Raw genomic sequence first — 20312 nt, 5'->3', positions numbered from 1 at the left:
CAGGTTAGTTCAAAACCGGTTTTAGTGGAAGAACCTAGCGACTGTCGCTAACTATGTATAGAACTGCAATAGCTGTGCACCTCTAAATCTATTCGACAGCTCCCGTCTGGTCTCCTTCAGCCTCTACCTGCCCCTCAACATCCTTGGTCTCATATTGCAGTAGATTTCGTCACGGATCTTCCCAACTCTCAAGGTTTTACTACCATCTTAACTGTGGTGAATCACTTCTCTAAAGCCTGTAGATTCATCCCTCTGCCCAATCTCCCCTCATCTATGGATTGTGCTGAAAACCTGTTTCAGTACATCTTCCGCTTTTATGGCCTACCAGAAGACATTGTCTCTGACCGTGGCCCTCATTTCACCTCCCGAGTCTGGTCTGCATTCTTCAAATTGCTCAATGTCAATATGAGTCTAACCTCAGGTTATCACACTCAATCCAATGGACAAGCTGAATGCCTTAATCAGGACCTAGGTAAATTCCTCCAGGCTAATTGTCAAGTTAATCAGCACGACTAAGACGTTTCTTCCCCGGGCCGAATATGCTCAACACCCTGTTCAAACCAGTCACTGGAACCACCACTTTCAAGTGCATCCTAGGTTTTCAATCCCCACTCTTTCCCTGGTCCGGGGAGCCGGTAGATGTTCCTGCAGTCGACGACTGGATGCAGCACAGTGAGGCCATCTGGGATCAACCTCACATCCATTTACAATATGCTATTCGCTGACAGAGGGAGCAGGCCAATCTCCATTGGCGACCTGGCCCCAACTATGCTCCAGGACAGTGGGTTTGGCTATCTACCCGAGATCTTTGTCTTCAGCTCCCGTGCAAGAAATTAAGTATGTTTTCCCTTTCAAAATCCTTCGTCAAATCAATCCTGTGTCCTTCAAGCTTCAGCTCCCTGCTAATTACCGTGTTTCCTCCACCTTTCAAGTTTCCTTGCTCAAACCTGCAATGCCTCTGAGAGAGGAGGGCTCTCAAGACCCACAGAGACCCCTTCCGTTCCTCATTTATGGAGAGGAGGCCTTTCGGGTACACAAGCTACTGGACACTCGACACCAGGGTCAGACTCTCCAATATTTGGTTGACACTGTCTCCACTCATTCACAAGCACTGATATTTAAAGAACAACACATGCAAACTATATATTTATCTCATTAAATCGCAGATTTTGCTGTTAAATAATCACACTAGGACATAAAGTGATTTTAATCTGTGCGCTCAATGTTTACATAATGACATTCATACTTCAGATGGTATAGGTTTTTGGTATCGGACCCGATTCCGATACCAGTATCGGTATCAGGACATCCATACTTATGTTATTTAAAGGGATTTCAAGGGAGTGTAACAGGATGGAAAATGAAATTGAGGACACAGGTAAAACCTATAAAATCACTACTAATTTAAACAATATTCCAAAGAAAACATGTTTTGTTTCAAATATTTTAGTTAGAGAAAGGAAAAAATTAAGATAAATTAAGATTTTGAAAATAAATTGAAATAAATGTTTTATGTTATAAGTATTGCAAAGCACCCAGGAACACCCAGGGCATCAATATCAACATCTGATCAAATAAACAGTAGTGAAATTATTGATAATACACCCGCTCACTTAATTGTGAGAAAATAAAACTAACAAATATGGATTACTAGTATGATTTATACCTTTAAAAATTGTTAGTTTAAGATTGCATACAATATATAAAGACATTTATGATAGAGAATGTATCCCAAAACAGGAATGACCCCTTTCTTCACATGATGTAAGGTTTGAACATTTGTGTTGTTTGTTTACCGCTTATCCCTTTGGGCTGTGGCCTCCTACCCTGGAAAGACTGAGCTCGGTTCACTGTTGCTCCTGATTCCCCATTGGTTGTCATGATGGCATCCGACCTTTGACTATCCTGTATCCTAACTTCTAGCTTGGAAACATCACTATCCAAGGGGCGGACAGCAGGTTTGGGGAGACCTGGCCTCCAAGATGTCGGTGAGGAGAGAGGGACTGATGGAGGAGAGACGGAAGGAGGCGCCAATTTTGTTCTTTGATGTGGAACCGGACTGGTGATGCTGACATCTCCCTTGGGTTCCCCATCGTTGTGGATGGCACCGTTTAGCTCTCGCCCTGTGAAGCACAGAGTCAATGAATTCTGGCAGCTGGGATAAAACACTACTAAACTCGTCAGGAAGGTCAGAAAAACATTTGGAACTGTTCACCCCTGAATATTCTCCTTGAGGAATGATTTTATCAATGGTGCCATTAAAATTTTTAAATGTCCTGTTCCTGTAGTTTTGGCTTGTAAAAGGACTTTGATAGTTCCGATAAATAAATAAAGAGAACAGCTCACCAGGCACTCTGTCATCTTGTATTTCCACAATACGAGAAATACAAGGCTATAAAGTCTCTACGAAAATTGCAACTAGCCAAAAACAAACTGAGTAAGTCATTTTGTGGAAATAGCTTCTACACAATCAGACAGTATAATGGGAGCTTTAAATATGACGAAAGATGTCTGCAGATGCGATGAACTGCTTAAACCAAACAGTGGTTGTTATGAGCTGGGTCAAAGTTCACCTTTACTAAGATTTTAATGTTGTTGTTTTTTTTCCTGATTTTTGTTATCTTTGTATAAACTTTTTTGATACCTGGAATGAGCTTTTATGTGTGTGAAATAATAAAAACTGTGCATTTAGCCAATAGCTTTGATTAGAGATAAACTAAGGGTATAATTTCTGTTCATGCTGGCATTTACACCAGATTGTAATGGACTCCCCAATGGCCGCCTTCTTATGCAGAGCAAGGTCTCTCTTACAAGTCACTCTTACTGTCTGCGTAGTGAACTGAGGAAAAATGTCTTCACTTTCTTGTTTTCCAGTAAAACATCTAAACATCCTTAAAAAAACACTTTAGTAAAGTCTTGTTTTTCCAATTTAGGGAGGCAAGAATAAGTATTTGCCAACTAGACAAAAATAATAAATTTAATTAAAAGGGAAAACGTTTGGTTACGTATGTAACCTCCGTTCCCCGACGGAGGGAACGACACGTTGTGTCGGAGAAGCGACACTAGGGGTCTCTCTTGAGCGCCGATATTCACCTCTGATCTTACTGAAAAGGGCCAATGGGAGTTGGCAGTCAGTATTTGCATACCCCGCCCCCGGACATATGGGTATTTAAGCGGGGCAAATACGGGAGTTCATTCAGGATTTTTCTGAGGAGCCGGAAATGGTCAGGCCACAACAGTGGCTCGGTTCAGCGACATGGCAGAGGAAAGACACAACGTGTCGTTCCCTCCCTCGGGGAACGGAGGTTACATACGTAACCAAACATTCCCCTTCTGTCGCTCTCTCCAGGTTGTGTCGGAGAAGCGACACTAGGGGACCCATTCCAATCTTGCCATGCGCTGAACCTTGTACGTGGACCGCCGATACAGAGGCGGGCAGGGATTTCATCCAGTGCCACGCATCGTCTGTACCTGGCTGCACGTACCCTTCCCCAATGCCCCATAAGAACATCGGAGTCCTTCTAGATACCCTGGGAGGGGAACAAGGTGATGTTTGCCAACATGGGAACGGGCCAGCCTGGCTGGGCCTCTTTTCTCTCTATGTTTCTCGCATAGAGCAATCACGGCCAGGGCCCTTACAGGCATATAGGGAAGGGGGTCTTAACCAGACCCTGCGGAGACCACACCTGCCCTTTTTCTTGGGGAGGAAAAGTGGTAGACACATCACACGGCCGTCTTAGGGCTCGTGTGTAAAGTATGGTGCGGTGGTAGATCCAGCCTCGAAAGGGGGGAGTTGCTACAGCACGGCGACCGAGGCAGCTGTAACTGCCTAAGGGAGACACGGGGGTCCGCTCGTAAGGGAACAGAACCGTGGAATTACACACGGGGGAGTCCGAGCAGGAGGCCTTACCTGTGGAGCACCTATACCAGTACAGGGTAGCCATCGGTACCCGCAGTGGCTTGGGTCGGCGAGTTCCTCCGCTGAACCGCGGACCCGGAGGGCTGGGGAGGAATCGACCAGGGGCCCGACTCGGAGTGGGGCGCCCTGGGAAGAAGGCGCACTACTTTACCTTGACGTCAGGAAAGGGCGCTGGGCGCAAGCGATCCACCCGGACGGTCGGTCTACGTGTTACCAAGTTCTACGGGCTCGGACCTGAGAAAACACGAGACGCAACCGACTCAACGCGGAGGTTGTAAAACCTCGCGAAGGTGTTGGGTGTTGCCCAACCCGCGGCTCTACAGATGTCTGCTAGGGAGGTGCCCTTGGCCAGTGCCCACGAGGACGCAACACCCCTTGTTGAGTGAGCTCGGACCCGCAAGGGTAGGGGCACGGCCTGGGTGTGATAAGCTTGTGTGATGGCGTCGACAACCCAGTGGGCGAGCCTCTGCTTGGAGACGGCATTCCCTTTCTGCCGTCCCCCAAAGCAGACAAAGAGCTGCTCAGAGCGTCTGGTGCTCTGTGTGCGGTCCAGGTAAATGCGCAGGGCGCGCACTGGACACAGCAACGAAAGGGCTGGCTTGCAGGTTCACTACCTGATCTCGAAATGGTGTGGTAGGAACCTTGGGCACATAGCCCGGTCGCGGTCTTAGGATCACAGACGTATCTGCCGGACCGAACTCCAGGCAAGTGTCGCTGACAGAGAACACTTGCAGGTCCCCAACCCTCTTAATGGAGGCGAGCACGATCAGCAGGGCCATCTTAAGAGAGAGGGCCCTGAGTCCAACTGATTCGAGCGGCTCGAAAGGAGGTCTCTGGAGTCCAGCCAAGACTACCGAGAGATCCCAGGAGGGAACTAGGCCTGGCCGGGAGGGATTCAACCTCCGGGCGCCTCTCAGGAACCTGAGGATCAGGTCGTGCTTACCCAAAGACTTGCCGTCTACAGGATCGTGGTGGGCGGCGATAGCAGCAACATACACCTTGAGGGTGGACGGGGACAGCCTCCTGTCCAGCCTCTCCTGTAGGAACAGAAGCACTGACCTAATCGCACATCTCTGCGGGTCTTCGGCTCGGGAAGAACACCAATCTGCGAACAAGCGCCACTTTAGGGCGTAAAAGTGCCTGGTAGAGGGGGCTCTGGCTTGGTTGATGGTATTCACAACGGTCGCCGGTAAGCCGGCTAGCTCTTCCGCGTCCCGTCCAAGGACCTGACGTGGAGGTTCCAGAGGTCTGGGCGCGGGTGCCAGAGCGTGCCCCGTCCCTGAGAGAGGAGGTCCTTTCTCAGGGGAATTCGCCAGGGAGGAGCTGTCGCGAGGAGCCTGAGTTCCGAGAACCAAGTCCGAGTGGGCCAGTAGGGGGCCACCAATGTGACTTGCTCCTCGTCCTCCCTGACCTTGCACAGCACCGGTGCAAGAAGGCTCACTGGGGGAAATGCATACTTGCGCAGCCCCAAGGGCCAGCTGTGTGCCAGCGTGTCTGTCCCGAGGGGAGCCTCTGTTAGGGCGTACCAGAGCGGGCAGTGGGAGGTTTCCTGGGTGGCGAACAGGTCTACCTGGGCCTTGCCGAACCGTTCCCAAATCAGCTGGACCGACTGGGGGTGAAGCCTCCACTCCCCGCCGGGCAGGCGTTGTCATGATAGCGCGTCCGCTACGACGTTGAGCTTGCCGGGGATGTGAGTGGCACGCAGCGACTTGAGTCACTGCTGGCTCCATAGGAGGAGACGGCGGGCGAGTTGTGACATGTGGCGGAGCGTCGCACGCCTTGGCAATTTATGTACGCCACCACCGTGGTGCTGTCCGATCTCACGAGGACATGTTTGTCCCGAACTAACGAGAGGAACTTCCTGAGAGCAAGAAGGACGGTCAGCAACTCCAGGCAATTGATGTGCCAACGCAGCGGGGCCCCTTTCCAACGGCCCGCTGCTGCGTGCCCGCTGCACACGGCACCCCACCCGGACCGGGACGCGTCGGTTGTGACCAGGACGCATCGGGACACCTGCTGCAGGGGCACTCCTGCCCATAAAAAGCAGAGATCTGTCCAGGGTTGGAGTGTTTTGAGGCAGGCGGGGGTGATCCTTACCCGATGCGTGCCGCGGTGCCATGCATGTCTCGGGACTCGAGTCTGGAGCCAGTGCTGGAGTGGTCTCATATGCATCAACCCCAGCGGCGCGGCCGCCGCGGAGGACGCCATATGCCCCAGGAGCCTCTGGAAAATTTTAGAGGGACCACTGTGCCTGGCTTGAAGGAAGCGAGGCAGTCCAGCACCGACTGAGCACGCTCGCTCGTGAGACGTGCTGTCATTGAGACTGATTCTAACTCCAACCCGAGAAAAGAGATGCTCTGAACCGGAGTGAGCTTGTTCTTTTCCCAGTTGACCTGCAGCCCCAAGCGGCTGAGGTGCCGGAGCACCTGGTCTCTGTGTGTGCATAGTAACTCTCGAGAGTGTGCTAGGATGAGCCAGTCGTCGAGGTAGATGAGAATGCGGATGCCGGCTACTCGTAGCGGGGCAAGGGCCGCCTCTGCGACTTTCGTGAAGACGTGAGGGGACAGAGACAGGCCGAAGGGGAGGACTTTGTACTGAAACGCCTGGCCGTCGAACGCGAACCGTAAGAAGGGTCGGTGTCGTGGCAGAATTGAGATGTGGAAGTACGCGTCTTTCAGGTCCACCGCTGCGAACCAATCTAGATGCTGAACGCCAGCCAGAATATTTCTCTGCGTAAGCATTTTGAACGGGAGTTTTAACAAGGCCCGATTGAAAACTCGCAAGTCCAGGATTGGTCGTAAGCCGCCGCTTTTCTTGGGTACAATGAAGTAAGGGCTGTAGAAACCCTTCCTCATTTCGGTTGGAGGGACGGGCTCTACCGCGCCCTTGGCTAAGAGGGTCGCGAGTTCCGTGCGCAGGGAACTGGTGTGCTCGCCGTGTACTGCGGAAAGCGGACGCCCCTGAAGGGGGCGGAGCCGGGCAAACTGAATTGCGTAACCGAAGTCGAATGGTCTGGTGCAGCCAGCGTGATGCGTTGGGAAGCGAAACCCACGCTTCCCAGCTCTGCGCTAGGGGCACCAAAGGGACGAATATTTTGGACGTACCCGGCGGGCCTCGCGAGCGGGCGGAACAGGTAATGCAGCGTCGGGCGGCTTCATTGCGGCCTGAGGCTGAGGTGCTGAGAATAGACTCAAAGCACTTACCTTGCTCAGCGCCCGGCAGGGGCGGGTTCTTGACTGAGGAGGAGGTCTGATGTTGGCGTCCTCTGGACTTGTCTGAACCGGCCGGCCGGGGGACAGTCGTGGGCAGGCGGAAGGCGGGATCGCTGTGTCCGGTGTACCGGGACTGTTGTGATCTGAAAGCACATTGCCGTGAAAATGGCATTTGCGGGCCAGGTGACCCAGAGGCAAAGGAAATAGCTCTTTTATTGAGAATGTGGGTACCACAGCCCCTGTCAGGGGGACGGAGCGGTCTTACCACCTCCGGAGCTAACGTCTTCGGCTCTGGGTCGGCTGTCTCAGGAACGCTTGGGAGCCTTCCGGGTCCTGGAGGGGGTTCGTGAGACAGGGGGCGTGCGCCGCCTGCGGAGTGCTCGATGCTGGGGCTGAGAGCTGGGCCCGGGTTGAGGCGGAGCAGGAGCTGGTTTCCTCGCAGGGGGACGCCCTCGGCGGGCAGACGGGGCAGGGCCCGTGGCGGCAGGTCTGCGGCGGGGCATGATGTGCGAAATGGCCTCCGTCTGCTTCTTCACCACGGAGAAATGTTGGGCGAAGTCCTCGACGGTGTCACCGAAAAGGCCAATCTGGGAGACAGGTGCATCCAGGAAGCGGTTTTTGTCAGCCTCACGCATCTCGACCAGGTTGAGCCAAAGATGGCGTTCCTGGACCACTAGGGTGGCCATCGTCTGTCCGAGTGCCTGCGCTGTGGCCTTCGTCGCTCTCAGGGCGAGGTCGGTCGCTGAGCGCAGTTCCTGCAGCACATCAGGATCAGGTCCACCCCCGTGCATGTTTCTGAGAGCTTTGGCCTGGTGGACTTGCAGGAGGGCCATCGCATGCAGGGCGGAGGCAGCGCGTCCAGCCGTAGTGTAGGCCTTCGCGTTAAGCGAGGATGTTGTCCTACAGGGCTTGGATGGGAGTACGGGTCGACCACACCAGGAGGTAGGGCTACCGGGGCATAGATGGTGCGCAACTGCCCTCCGCCGTCGAGGGTGGAGAGAGTGGAGCGGGTGGCACCTAGACGAGCGGAGAGGGGGGCTCTCCACGTAGACGTAAGCTCATCATGCACCTCCGGGAAGAAAGGGACCGGGGGATGCGAGGCCACGAACGGCGCACTGCCCCCAGGAACCAATCATCCAACCGAGAAGGCTGTGGGGAGGATAAAGGGTTCCAGTCCAACCCCATGCTCAAGGCGGCCCGGGCAAGCATGTCGGACATCTGCGCGTCGGCCTCAGCCTGGGCATGCTGGCCCGAAGGCGGCAGTCCAGGGGAGTCCTCGGCATCAGACACCGCACTCTCCGATTCAGCGGCGAGCTCATCTGCTTCGGACTCGGGAGGATAGACAGCCGGGCCGTGAGGCGAGCCGCTATCGCCGCGAGCGTGGACGGAGACCAGTGAGCGTGTCGGGGAACGGGAGGTTCGAGGGGGGTTACCCGGCGAAACTGCACCCGCTGCCGCCCCCAAATCACCCCCAGCGCCAACCGCACCGCCCTTAATCCCGTGGGAAGAAGGAGCAATGCGGGTGCAGCTGGGGTGGCTTGCTTTCTGTTGAAAGCAAGCCGCGACCGCAACGTGGTCATGGTCATGTTCTCGCAGTGAGAACATGAACCATCCACAAACGCCGCCTGGTGTGATCGCGGCCCAAACACACGAGACAGCGCCTGTGGCCGTCTGAAGCGGAGAGCACTCTACCGCATCCAGGAACGACACAGGGAGGAAAGGCATCTTGAAAAGACGCGTCCTTAAAAGGACGTTCAACGCCGCTGTGTTTGCTCTTTTAGAGAAAATTACTCTTTTAGTAAAAACTCTTTTAATACACAGTGTGTGTGTGTGTGTGCGTGTCTGCGCTGTCGAGCGCTCAGGGGCAACAATGCACGCCGTGCACTGAGAAGGAGAAAGCCGCTGTTGTGCGCCGTCAAGATCCAACAGCATGCAGATCGTCAGAGGAAAACAGGAACGCTTAAGTGGCGTGTAACTCGCAGCAAACTGCAGACAGACCATCGGCTCCGAAGAAATTTTCTGAATGAACTCCCGTATTTGCCCCGCTTAAATACCCGTATGTCCGGGGGCGGGGTATGCAAATACTGACTACCAACTCCCATTGGCCCTTTTCAATAAGATCAGAGGTGAATATCGGCGCTCAAGAGAGACCCCTAGTGTCGCTTCTCCGACACAACGTGGAGAGAGCGACAGAAGGGGAACAACCTTCATCTAACCCTACTGGCAAACTGTATAAACCTTACAAAATTTCTCCCAAAATAAGACTTTGTCATTTTGCTTCTCAAGTAAATGTATTGTTTATGGATGTTTTGATATTTTAATTGGACGAGACAAAAATAATCATTTTAATCTGATATTGAAACATACATGATCTGAAATAGGGTATGCATGAAATACAAACTGATTTACAGTACTTTGAATCTGATATAGTGTGAACTGATGAAACTGAAAGGGATCACGAAAGGGTTGCTGTGGTCATGTGAGAAACAAGGACATTAAGTGTAGACAGCTGTGTCTCTGTGTGTTTGTGGGAAAGAGCATTGCGCCACCTGTTGATTTTGTGTGGATCTTGTATTGTAACTGATTTGTAAACTTGGCCCCATGTATGTGTGTCTGAATGTGAACTGCCAAAATGTTAATGTGTTTGTGTATTCATGCAAATGTGTTCATGTCCAGTTTAGTTAGATCACACACAGCTGGGTGTTTTGACTGATGCTGTGGGTAAGATTTATAGATTTAGACTGCCACACACACACACCCACAATCCCACCACAATCTATTTTAACAAACAGGCAACAATCAGTTATGATCTTTTCAGATGAATTTGACTGAAAAAATGCAATAGAAGGAAATTTTATTCCACTGATCAGAACAAGCAAATAGAGGATCTAGCATGCTTTAATGAGCCAAATCTCATGAATATACAAATGAACCAGAAAGTCATATTAATGAATTAATGCATGGATTAATTTTTGATTAAGAGGGAAAAGAAAAGCTGAGATGTTAATAATGAAAATAGCTTATTAGAGGAAAGAAGTCCAAAAGCCAATTCAAAACAGACTGAGAGAGACTCATAAACACATGGAGGCATTAGCTCTCAAACACACTGGGTAGCACACATAGGACACACACGATGGCATACCAACACTCATACAAACACATGAAAAATTAAAAGTATGCATGCATGCGTGAGCACATACATACACACACGCGCATGCAGACCCATAGGTACTGATGCACACACTTAGTGCAGAGGGGCAGATAGTCGTTTAGTTTTCATGCTCTTGTGAATGTACTATTAGCTTGACACTACATAACACAACTTACAATGAGGGGAGGACACATGTCAAAGAACAAACATTTATCAAGGCAGACATGCATGCGCATTAGGGCCGAAACGATTAGTCGACGTTATCGACAGCGTCGACAATAAAAAATTGCAACAAAAATTTTCATGTTTTTCTCATTTAATGTAACATGAGATCACATTAAACTCTGACGGCCAGCGAGAGGAGCACTGCAGCTCGAGTGCATGATTGAGGAGAGAAAGAATTACACCGCTCACATTCCAAATGCATTCTAAACTTTGCAAACAGCTTCAGGTGATGTAGATCGTAAAGTATGAGGAAATTATTATGCAAAAATAAAAAATTTAAAAATACAAAATCACTCTCGTTGTTGAATAAGCAGAGCCAAATCATCTTAAATGCAGTTATATTTAATTAATTATAGCTTTATTGAAGTTCAAATAATAAGGAAGCAGGTCTTGTAGTTAACTACAAGTTCCGAAACTGGCATTTCTCTGTGTTGTCAGCGCCTCTTCTATTAGTTGCGCGAATATCCCGATCTAAGCGGGAGATTGAAACCCGGCTGAGGCACGCATTGTTCCGGGGACACTCATCCCTCGAGCGTGCATACTTAATGCAGTTAGATTATAACGTGGTGACTCACGACTTGTTGAATCATAATATATGTGTCACTGTGCATTTCTTATCTTAAAGAATATTGGCAATACGCAGCTCTATTAATAAGAGTTTAAAATCTCAAAAAAATATTGAATACAAGTACATTCTGTCTTTACTGCACTCACAGATGTATAGCCAAGTAAAAATTAAACTTATATACAAAATACACTTATATTTAAGATACATTCTCTTAAAGCAAGTCTAAAAATCGTATATGTTGCTTCTCAAGTAAATGTATCTTGTTTTAAGGATTTTAGACATTTTTAAATGGAAAACAAAACAAAAACACTTGATAACAATAGAATTTTTTGTAGTTATTTACTTAACGGAATTAAACTTCATAAAAAGTATTTTTTTCCCCCTTTAATTCAGTGAACGCTATTTAGAGGCATTCTTAAAGATGATTTTGTCCTCTTTAGTAAGTACGATTAATACAATCGGTTAAGAGCTAATGATTAATCGTTGCAATAATCACCAAATAGTCGAATAATCGCTCTAATAATTATCAAAATATTAGTTATTTGCAGCCCTAATACGCATACACACACCCTAATACTGCATATTTAATCATTGAATACACAATGTGCATAAAAAATCTCCTAAGCTGGCATGATTTAGTAAAGAGTGAGTGTGACAGGTAGATCAGGGTGGTGTGTTGCATTCTCCTCATTTAGAGAAAAGCTCTTAAAGATAAACAGATCCAGTCCATGGTCTCTTCCAGAACATATGAAACCTGATCAACTGTTATGTGTGTGTGCTTGCTAAGACATCAGTTGTTTGGATGGGTGTGTTGTATATTAGCCCTTAGCGCAAGACCAGGCTTTGCAAAAAATAGGTAAAAGAAAAAAGCAACATGGAAAGGACTGAAGGCAGAAAAAAGTAAAATATTGACTGATCAAGATAAAAAAAAAAAAATTATAAATCTGGAAAACATAATACAGCATGTTTTTAATCAACTGTAAGGCGTCTTATTTAGGCACTGTATATCTTTATAAAAAAGTAGGGCTCAGAATTTATCCAAACTTTCAGATTTCATTGTCATTTACTCTTAAGTTATAGGCTATATGACAAAAATATATGACAAATATAAAAGCACTGATCACTGGTAAGGCACTTTTTTTTTTTTATAAATGATGATGAGATGATGATGATGATGACGATGATGATGTCTATGAAGACGAAGGATATTTACTCTCAAAAGCTGGAGGCTGAAGTGTGGGGTAAAGACGGGGTTGGCGTTTTGAGATTGTGATTGGCTGCCGTCTCCGTGGCGCAACCCTTGGAGGCGGGATAGGAGGTGGTGTGGTTTCTTCTGGAGGACCCTTGAAGATCTGACAATATCAAAGAGAGACACCATTACTTACAAAGAAAATCTGACATTATCAAGCTATGTTAAGACCACTAAAAAGTGACAATTGGAAAATTAAGGAAAGGAATATTTCACCCAAATATATTTATATCATCATTTACTAATTTCAATGAATAATAACGTCTTGGTTACTGTCATAACCTCCATTCCCTGATGGAGGGAACGAGACATTGTGTTGATGTAGTGGCACTGGGGGTCACTCTTGAGAGCCTTGGTTACCACTTATCTTTGAGAAAAGGCCAATGAGAATTGGCAAACAGAATTTGCATGCCCCTCCCCCAGACATATGGGTATAAAAGGAGGGAAGTGTGCATCTGTTTAGAGAAGTTTTGAGCTGAGGAGCCAAGAGTAAGGTCCCGGCCATTTCAGCGGCTAGTACAGTGTAGTGTAAGAGGGACTCAACGTCTAGTTATCTCCATCATGGAACAGAGGTTGCGATAGTAACCATGACATTCCCCTTCTGTCACTCACTCGACGTTGTGTCAATGTAGTGACACTAGGGGTCCCAATCTAAAAACGTCACAACACTGGACCATATTACGAGGACTGCTGATGCTGGTGCAAGCAGGCTGCTGCGTGCAAAAAATAGCAGGTGCATCAGACTGCACATAACCTTCCCCAACGCCCCAAAAGGCGTCATGTAGTTCCCCACATCCATGAGGGGGGGAAGCGACGTAACTAGAATGGAAGCAGGTGCACCAGCCATACGCCTTTTCTCTCGAAATATTTTCTCTCCATAGTGTGTTAGATGCGGCTGGGGCCATCTAACGCTATAACACGCATCAGGGAAGGCATTCTTTTCCTATCCTATTCTTTCAGGGGGAAAAGAGCGGGGTGACCACATCCTGCCCAGCAGGGGAGGTTAACATGTGGTAAAATACATCACATGAGCTTACCAGCCACATATGGAGGTGGCGCGGTGGTAGGTCTTGCCTCGATGGGGAAACCTTCTAGGTGGAGGGGGACAGCCACCCCTACAGCCTCTCCTGCAGGAATGAGAGCACTGACCTGACTGCCCACCTCTGTGGGTCATCAGATAGGGAAGAACACCAATTTGCGAATAAGCCTGGTAGAGGGAGCTCTGGCTTGAGTGATCGTGTCTATCAAGGCTGGTGGTAGACCACTTAGATCTTCCACATTCCGTCCAAGGGCGAGACGTGGAGATTCCAGAGATCTGGGCGTGGATGCCAGAGGGTGCCCCGTCCCTGAGAAAGAAGGTCCTTCCTCAGGGGAATCCGCCAGGGAGGTGCTGTTGTGAGGAACGTGAGATCCGAGAACCAAGTCCGAGTGGGCCAATAAGGGGCCATGAGAGTGACTTGTTCCTCGTCCTCCCTGACCTTGCACAGGACTTGTGCAAGTAGGCTCACTGGGGGAAATGCGTACTTGCGTACCTGTGTATCAGTGCATCTGTGCTGAGGGGGGCTTCCGTCAGAGAGTACCAGAGTGGGCAGTGGGTAGATTCTTGGGAGGCAAACAAATCTAACTATGATCTGCTGAATCGACCCCAAATCAACTGGACCACCTGAGGGTGGAGTCTCCACTGAGAGTTACCTGCTATGACCGCGCATCCGCTGTGGCGTTGAGGTTGCCTTGGCGCTACTGTCGCTGTGTTGTCTGAGCGGATCAATACGTGCTTGCCGCAGATCAGAGGCAGGAATCTGTGTAGGGCAAGTAATACAGCCAGCAACTCTTGGCAGTTGATGTGCCAACCCAGCCGTGGCCCTATCCAGGGGCCCGTTGCACACGGCGCCCCAGCCCAACTGGGAGGCATCTGTAGTAACTATGACACATCTGAACATCTGCTGTATGGGGACTCCTGCCTGTAGAAAACAGTGGTCTGTCCAAGGGCTGAAAAAGTGAAGGCAGGAAGGGGTGAGGTTCACACGGTATGTGACGTAGCACCATGCCCATCTCGGGACTCGAGTCTGAAGCCAGTGCTGAAGCGGTCTCATATGCATCAACCGCTTCAGCAACCGCCGCTGAGGATACCATATGCCCCAGGAGCCTCTGAAATTGTTTCAGAGGAACCACTGTGGCCGGTCTGAATGTACTCAGGCAGTTCAGCACCGATTGTACACACTCGCTTGTGAGGCGCGCTGTCATTGAGACAGAGTCTAACTCCAAGATGTGTTGGATGGCCTCCGTCTATTTCTTCACCACCAAGAACTGCTGGGCGAAGTCCTCAACGGTGTCGCCGAATAGGCCAATCTGGGAGATGGGGGCTTTGAGAAAGGGAGCCTTATCGACAGGCGGCCTGTCCAGCGGCGCTGTAGGTCTTGGCCGCAATATACGACGTCAACCTACAGGCCTTGAAGGGGTGTGATGGTCAATCCAGCCAGGTGGCAGCATTTTGCAGGCACAAGTGCACCTCAACTGCCTTATCCACCTGGAGGAGCTCTGCGTACCAGTGGACCGCCCCGCCATCAAGGGTAGTGAGAGCGGACGAGCGAGGAAGTCGGTCAGCTCATCATGCACCTCCAGGAAGAAAGGAACCGTGGGTGGCTGTGAGCAGCACCCGAACCCAGGAACCAATCGTCTAGCTGTGAGGGCATAGGGGAGTACGGAGGGTTCCAGTCCAGCCCCACACACGTGGCCTGGGAAAGCATAGCGGACAGCTCGGTGTCGGCCTCAGACTGGGCTGGCACGCCCCAAGGAGCTAGCCTAGTCGAGTCCTCAGCATCAAAGTAACTTAAATATCGATCTGATATTTATCATTTACTAATTTCAGTGAATAATAACTAGTACTGAGCCCGATTCCCAATGGCAATTATAAATGTGACAATTGTGCACAGTGTAACAATACTTTCAAAACCAATCATTGTGTCATCACTTGCACCTCGACACATGTGATTTATTTGATTCGTTGCCCTTGTGGTCTTGGGTATATGGGAAAAACATCTAGACAACTCAAACAACGTATTAAAGAACATAAAAGTTAGATTAGTCTCAAGGACATAAATGATCCAGTAGCGGTAAATTTTAATAATTTTAATCATGATGTGCCAACGCTGCGTTTTTTTGGAATTGAGAGGGTGAAAGTGCCAGCTAGAGGTGGCACTATTGACCTTATTCTAGAGAGACGTAAAGTGTTTTGGATTTACACTCTCCAATACACTCTCCAAGCTCTTTTGGGTCTTAATGATGAGCTTCCGTTTCATGTTATGTTGTAATGCAGATATTTTGACTGTGTTTTATATACAAGAGCAAGTGATTGTATGTAGATTTGTTATGTTATGCAAAGGTAATTTACTTTGTTTATTTATTCATTCTTGACATAACTTGATAGTATTTTGTAGATTTGGAATACTTAGGTGAAATGTATGAAATTTATATTGTGTATTTTATTATTGTATTCTTTACTTTTATAGGAGGAACTGAGATAATACTAGGAGGCTATTTTTTCTGATCGTTTTCTATTCTCATATCGTTTTTCGTCTTCTCATTTCAAACTAATTTTGCCTATATAATAATTACAGATGAACTGTTTCATGATCAGTTAGAGAGGGGCAAACCTTACCTTGCTGTAGCCCTCGATGAGGATCTCCATGACGATATTCTGGAACTTTATATCCAACATGGCCGCTACTGTCTCCTCTTCTGCTCTCATGAGAGTGGGGCCAAATATTACACCCATATTTGACACCGTCATTAGATTTTCACTGCTTTGGCTGCATACACTAAAAACAAAAAAGGGCAGTGGTCGTGAGCTCACGGCATTGTGTCCTTGAGCAAAACATGTAACCTCAGGCTGCTCAAGGGGGACTGTCTTAAGTGGACTGTAAGTAGAAGTCGACTGATAATGGATTTTGCTTATGTGAATACAAATTTTATTTTATTGAATGCTGGTCCACAACATGGGATGCTGGTGTGCTGGTTTCAACAAAACTAGCTTAATCAGCAAGACTCATCAAGCTACACTTTGCTGGTAAAAAATGGCTATACTGGTCTAAACCAGCCCTAACAGTCTTTCTAACAGTGTAATTTGAAAAAAAAAGGTAGATTTCCTTAGATTCTCTCTGTCGAAGTTGTTATTCAGCATTAATTGATAGTGTCAGACACTGTGCCGGCCGTAGTCACTACAAACACCCATAAGAAATCAGTGTTTGTTTTTATGTCAGCTCTAGAGGTCGTATTCTAGAACCCTCCAGTGACACCCAAAAAAAATCTGCCATTATTTGCATTCATTTTTGCAGATATTGATTTTACCAAAAGCTGTTATCAGCTAACATTCGGTTAACATTTGATTGTAAGCTGCTTTGATCAAAAAAGTCTGCTAAATGGCTATTTACTAAATCATGTGCTGATCCATTCTTGTTTGCAGCCAAAACATTTGCAGCTTAAATCACTTCAAGCTATTTTACATTAATCCTAACTTTAATTAGCATTTAAGGCAAAAATATTCTTCAGTTATTTGGGTACCATTTCTTAAATTCCATCATCAGCACAGCCAATGGAGACCGAGTATCACAAAGTCATAGTGTGCATTCATTAAATGCTTCCATATGGGCTATAACCCAGCCTTTAGTATACATGATTCCAAGTTTGTATGCTACCTAGCACACACACAAACACAAAATGAAATGTGGGTCTGTAGATTTATTATCAGGTTTCTCAGAACACAAAGCTTTCACATTAACCAAAACACAGCTCAAATATGTTGTATAATTATAAAGGTACACTCAAGAGAGTGGGTACCAGTTAGAAAACCACAGTCTGAGTGTGTGTTACCTGACCAGGTGTTTGATTAGCAGTTCCAGCATCTCTCTATTCCGCTCTGGAAGTTTGTAAACAAGAGAGTGGACCGCCCCTAATCGATAATCCAGATTCTCAGACTCTGAAAATTCACACACACACACACACAATAAATATGCATGATTCTCATAATGAATCAACATAAATGCTGTGTCAGTCATTTCATTAGAACAGTTGCACCCACCGGTCATGCCTCATTTTACCTGCTCTGACTCCCATTCCATTGTGCCAAGTGAAAAGTGCAGGGTAAAGGCAGTACATGTCAGTGCACTGTACCACCTACTCTTAAGACTTGTAGAGTTTTTAAAGCTAACAGAGCTGTTTGCTTGTGCTAGCAAGCTAGTGGTTTCTAGAGGTGTTTGCTTGTTCTTCATGTGGCATCTTATGATTGTTTGCTGAGCATGTTTCAACATGTCTAAATATAACTTAAAATCCTAAAAGGATCAGCACAGACATTTATAGTGAAGCCTGGGATAAACAACGCTTTATCTGAGAAAACAGCCTCAGGCTAAACTTACTGGAGTACTTTATGGAAGTTCAGTGAAGTGGAAACCACATGTGTACTAGTGAACTCTACATAGCAATTTTAAGAGATGCGGGCCATTTCAAGTTTGAGAGTCAAATAAAGCCACCAATTGTATTCTATGTGACAGTATACACAAAAATTTAAATTCTGTCATGATTAACTGACCCTTTTGTTGTTCCAAACCTAGATGATACCATTTTTGTTTGAATACTAAAGCTGTCAAAATGTATGTGTTAACACATGTGATTAATTAAAAGAAATGTAACATGTTAATGTTTCTTTATCGCGATTAACGCATATTGAACTGCTTCTATTTTAGTGCATTTCAGTCTTTATACTGTTGAAGGTTTTGTTTGGAAAATGTTAAAGCATTATATTGTTGCATATTGTTTTGTTTTCTTTCCTAAGAAGGAAATAAATGCATTTTGACAGGAAAAAAGTATTTTTAGAGTCAAATTTCAGCACTTTCAATATCTGCGATTAATTGCATTTAACTACAAAATATTATACAATGAAAAAATGTAATCGAATGACAGTACTTTTGAAAACATGTTCACTATTCATGGTGATAGGAAACTGAATAATAAAAAAAAACCTTAAACAGATTAGTGTGGATGTGGCCTTAGGTAGAATGTTGCAATGAAAGTGAACATCAGTTGAGGCTAATATTCAGCCAAACATCTCCTTTTGTGTTCCACAGAGGCGAAAAAACAGGATTGTAATAAAATTAAGGTGTATAAATAAATAGAATTTCATTTTAGGTGAACTATCTCTTTAATATATTAATAATAATTCACATCCAAATATGACTGAAGAAACACTACAATATGATAGACTGAGAGTTTACCTGGGCCAAATGAGTAATGCGCATTAAAGCGAGCCATAATCCCTTGGCAGGTGTAGTTCTCACCTCTGTGCTGCGTTCTATTTGTTATGTGTATTCTGAGCACAGGTGCGCAGACAAGCTATAATAAAAGCTGCTTTAATGGTTTCTAATCTTATTCTAGAAAAAATTACAACACAGCAATACACTCGAAGCTGGATGCACATATACTCATGCAGACACAACAGCACAACCAAAACACACACACAGATGATGCAAACCTGAGATCAGAAAATAATGTAAAAGCACTGTTATAAAACAGACAGTTAATAATCTAATTTCCAATGGATGAACCCCGTATACCTTTGCAGATTTGATTTTAACCCTAAACATTTTTTTTTGCACTTTTGTATCAAGTGTCCAGTTTATTTTAATCCAATAAGTAACATGGCAGCATTTTTGGAGAAGGCAGCTGACCTCAAGGTAAATGTTAATATCCTTTCAATGTTATTTTCATGAGTTGTACAAGCAGTACATCGAAAGTAAAAGCAATATTTTAGATAAAAACATGAAAAAGTATTATTTAGGCCCTAATGTGTTGGAAAATATAAATAATTTGTTTAATAATAACCCCTTTACTATGTTGGTTGGCAACTGCAAATAGCCTATAGTTAGGCTAATGAACTGAGAAAGACTTATTCTGAATCTTAAATGTGACTTGTTATTTAACATTGATGTCTTCATTCATATTTTACCCTCTATATTGGCATCTGCCTAATTTGCCTCAGCTTCTACATAGTGATCATGAATTTGGGCCAAAATAATGTAATGATTTTGATTGGATGCACAGTGAATTTGTGTACCATATTTTTGGGTTGTGACTCACCAGTTGAGAGTCAATGTTCTTATCATATTGCTGTTGGCAGGGTTTTATAAAAACAATAGGCCATGTGTTAAAAGGGGCAGTCATGCTAGGCTTGAGTACGCAACGGACCAGGATATGAGTGCTTCTGTTTTTAGTAAATAATACATCACAAATACTAAATAATATTATATTCTGTGTAAAAATAGAATGTCTAATTACTTTCCTGCATCAATAATATATGCAGCTTTAAAATATGTAGGTAATGTAAATATGTATGTCATGTAAATAGAGGGACAATAGTTATAGGGCAAAATTTGTCAACTTATGTAAACACTTTTGAGACAGCAAGATGCTTTTTTGAGTAACAAAATAAGATAAACCACTTCAGAAAAGTATTAAACATACCTGGTTAATTTAAATCACGTTTAGCATTTTATAACATCTCAAGTATTCTATAAACAAATGAATCTCCATTTTGATTGGATCAGTCAACTTGAGCCCAGTTTGAACACTATTCATAACAAATCTATTCTCCCCACTTAAGAAAAACAAAGTATATTAAGGGGGGCCTTTAGGCCCTTCAACAGTGCAGCTTTTTAATCTAAATACCATCCTTTCACTTATTGGACAGTTATAAAAAAAACTTGATTTTATCACCTTGAACCAACTAAAAATTATAAATATGTATTTTGCCTAAACATAAATGTGATATTTTCAGGGGGTTTGATTAGCTACATAAACGTGCAACATTTAAAATTTAATTTTTTTTAATATTAGATCAAATTAACTCTAAATCAAACTTTAGACGTCGCACACAATGATCTTGTGAATCAGCAATATTTTTGCAGTGTATAGTGAAAACAGGTGTAGGAAAGGACTGT

At 45.9% G+C, this 20312-nt stretch overlaps 1 protein-coding gene across 4 annotated transcripts in view; it reads right to left on the bottom strand.

Annotated features, from left to right (window-relative positions):
* The window catches only part of ophn1 (oligophrenin 1), a 72989-nt gene that overhangs the window by 17451 nt on the left and 35226 nt on the right, over positions 1–20312 (bottom strand). For 3 of the 4 annotated variants that reach the window (XM_052105401.1, XM_052105409.1, XM_052105405.1), the window contains exons 17-20: positions 17194–17299; positions 15983–16142; positions 12289–12427; positions 1797–2123 (exon numbers count right to left, since the gene is read on the bottom strand). In XM_052105401.1, the coding sequence (XP_051961361.1) occupies positions 1797–2123; positions 12289–12427; positions 15983–16142; positions 17194–17299 (732 nt within the window). The remainder of the gene's footprint in view (positions 1–1796; positions 2124–12288; positions 12428–15982; positions 16143–17193; positions 17300–20312) is intronic. The other variant, XM_052105410.1, reaches the window with a different exon arrangement.

This window comes from Xyrauchen texanus, chromosome 3, assembly GCF_025860055.1.
Source record: "Xyrauchen texanus isolate HMW12.3.18 chromosome 3, RBS_HiC_50CHRs, whole genome shotgun sequence".
Taxonomy (NCBI): domain Eukaryota; kingdom Metazoa; phylum Chordata; class Actinopteri; order Cypriniformes; family Catostomidae; genus Xyrauchen; species Xyrauchen texanus.
This window is presented reverse-complemented; position numbering and strand designations above follow the sequence as displayed.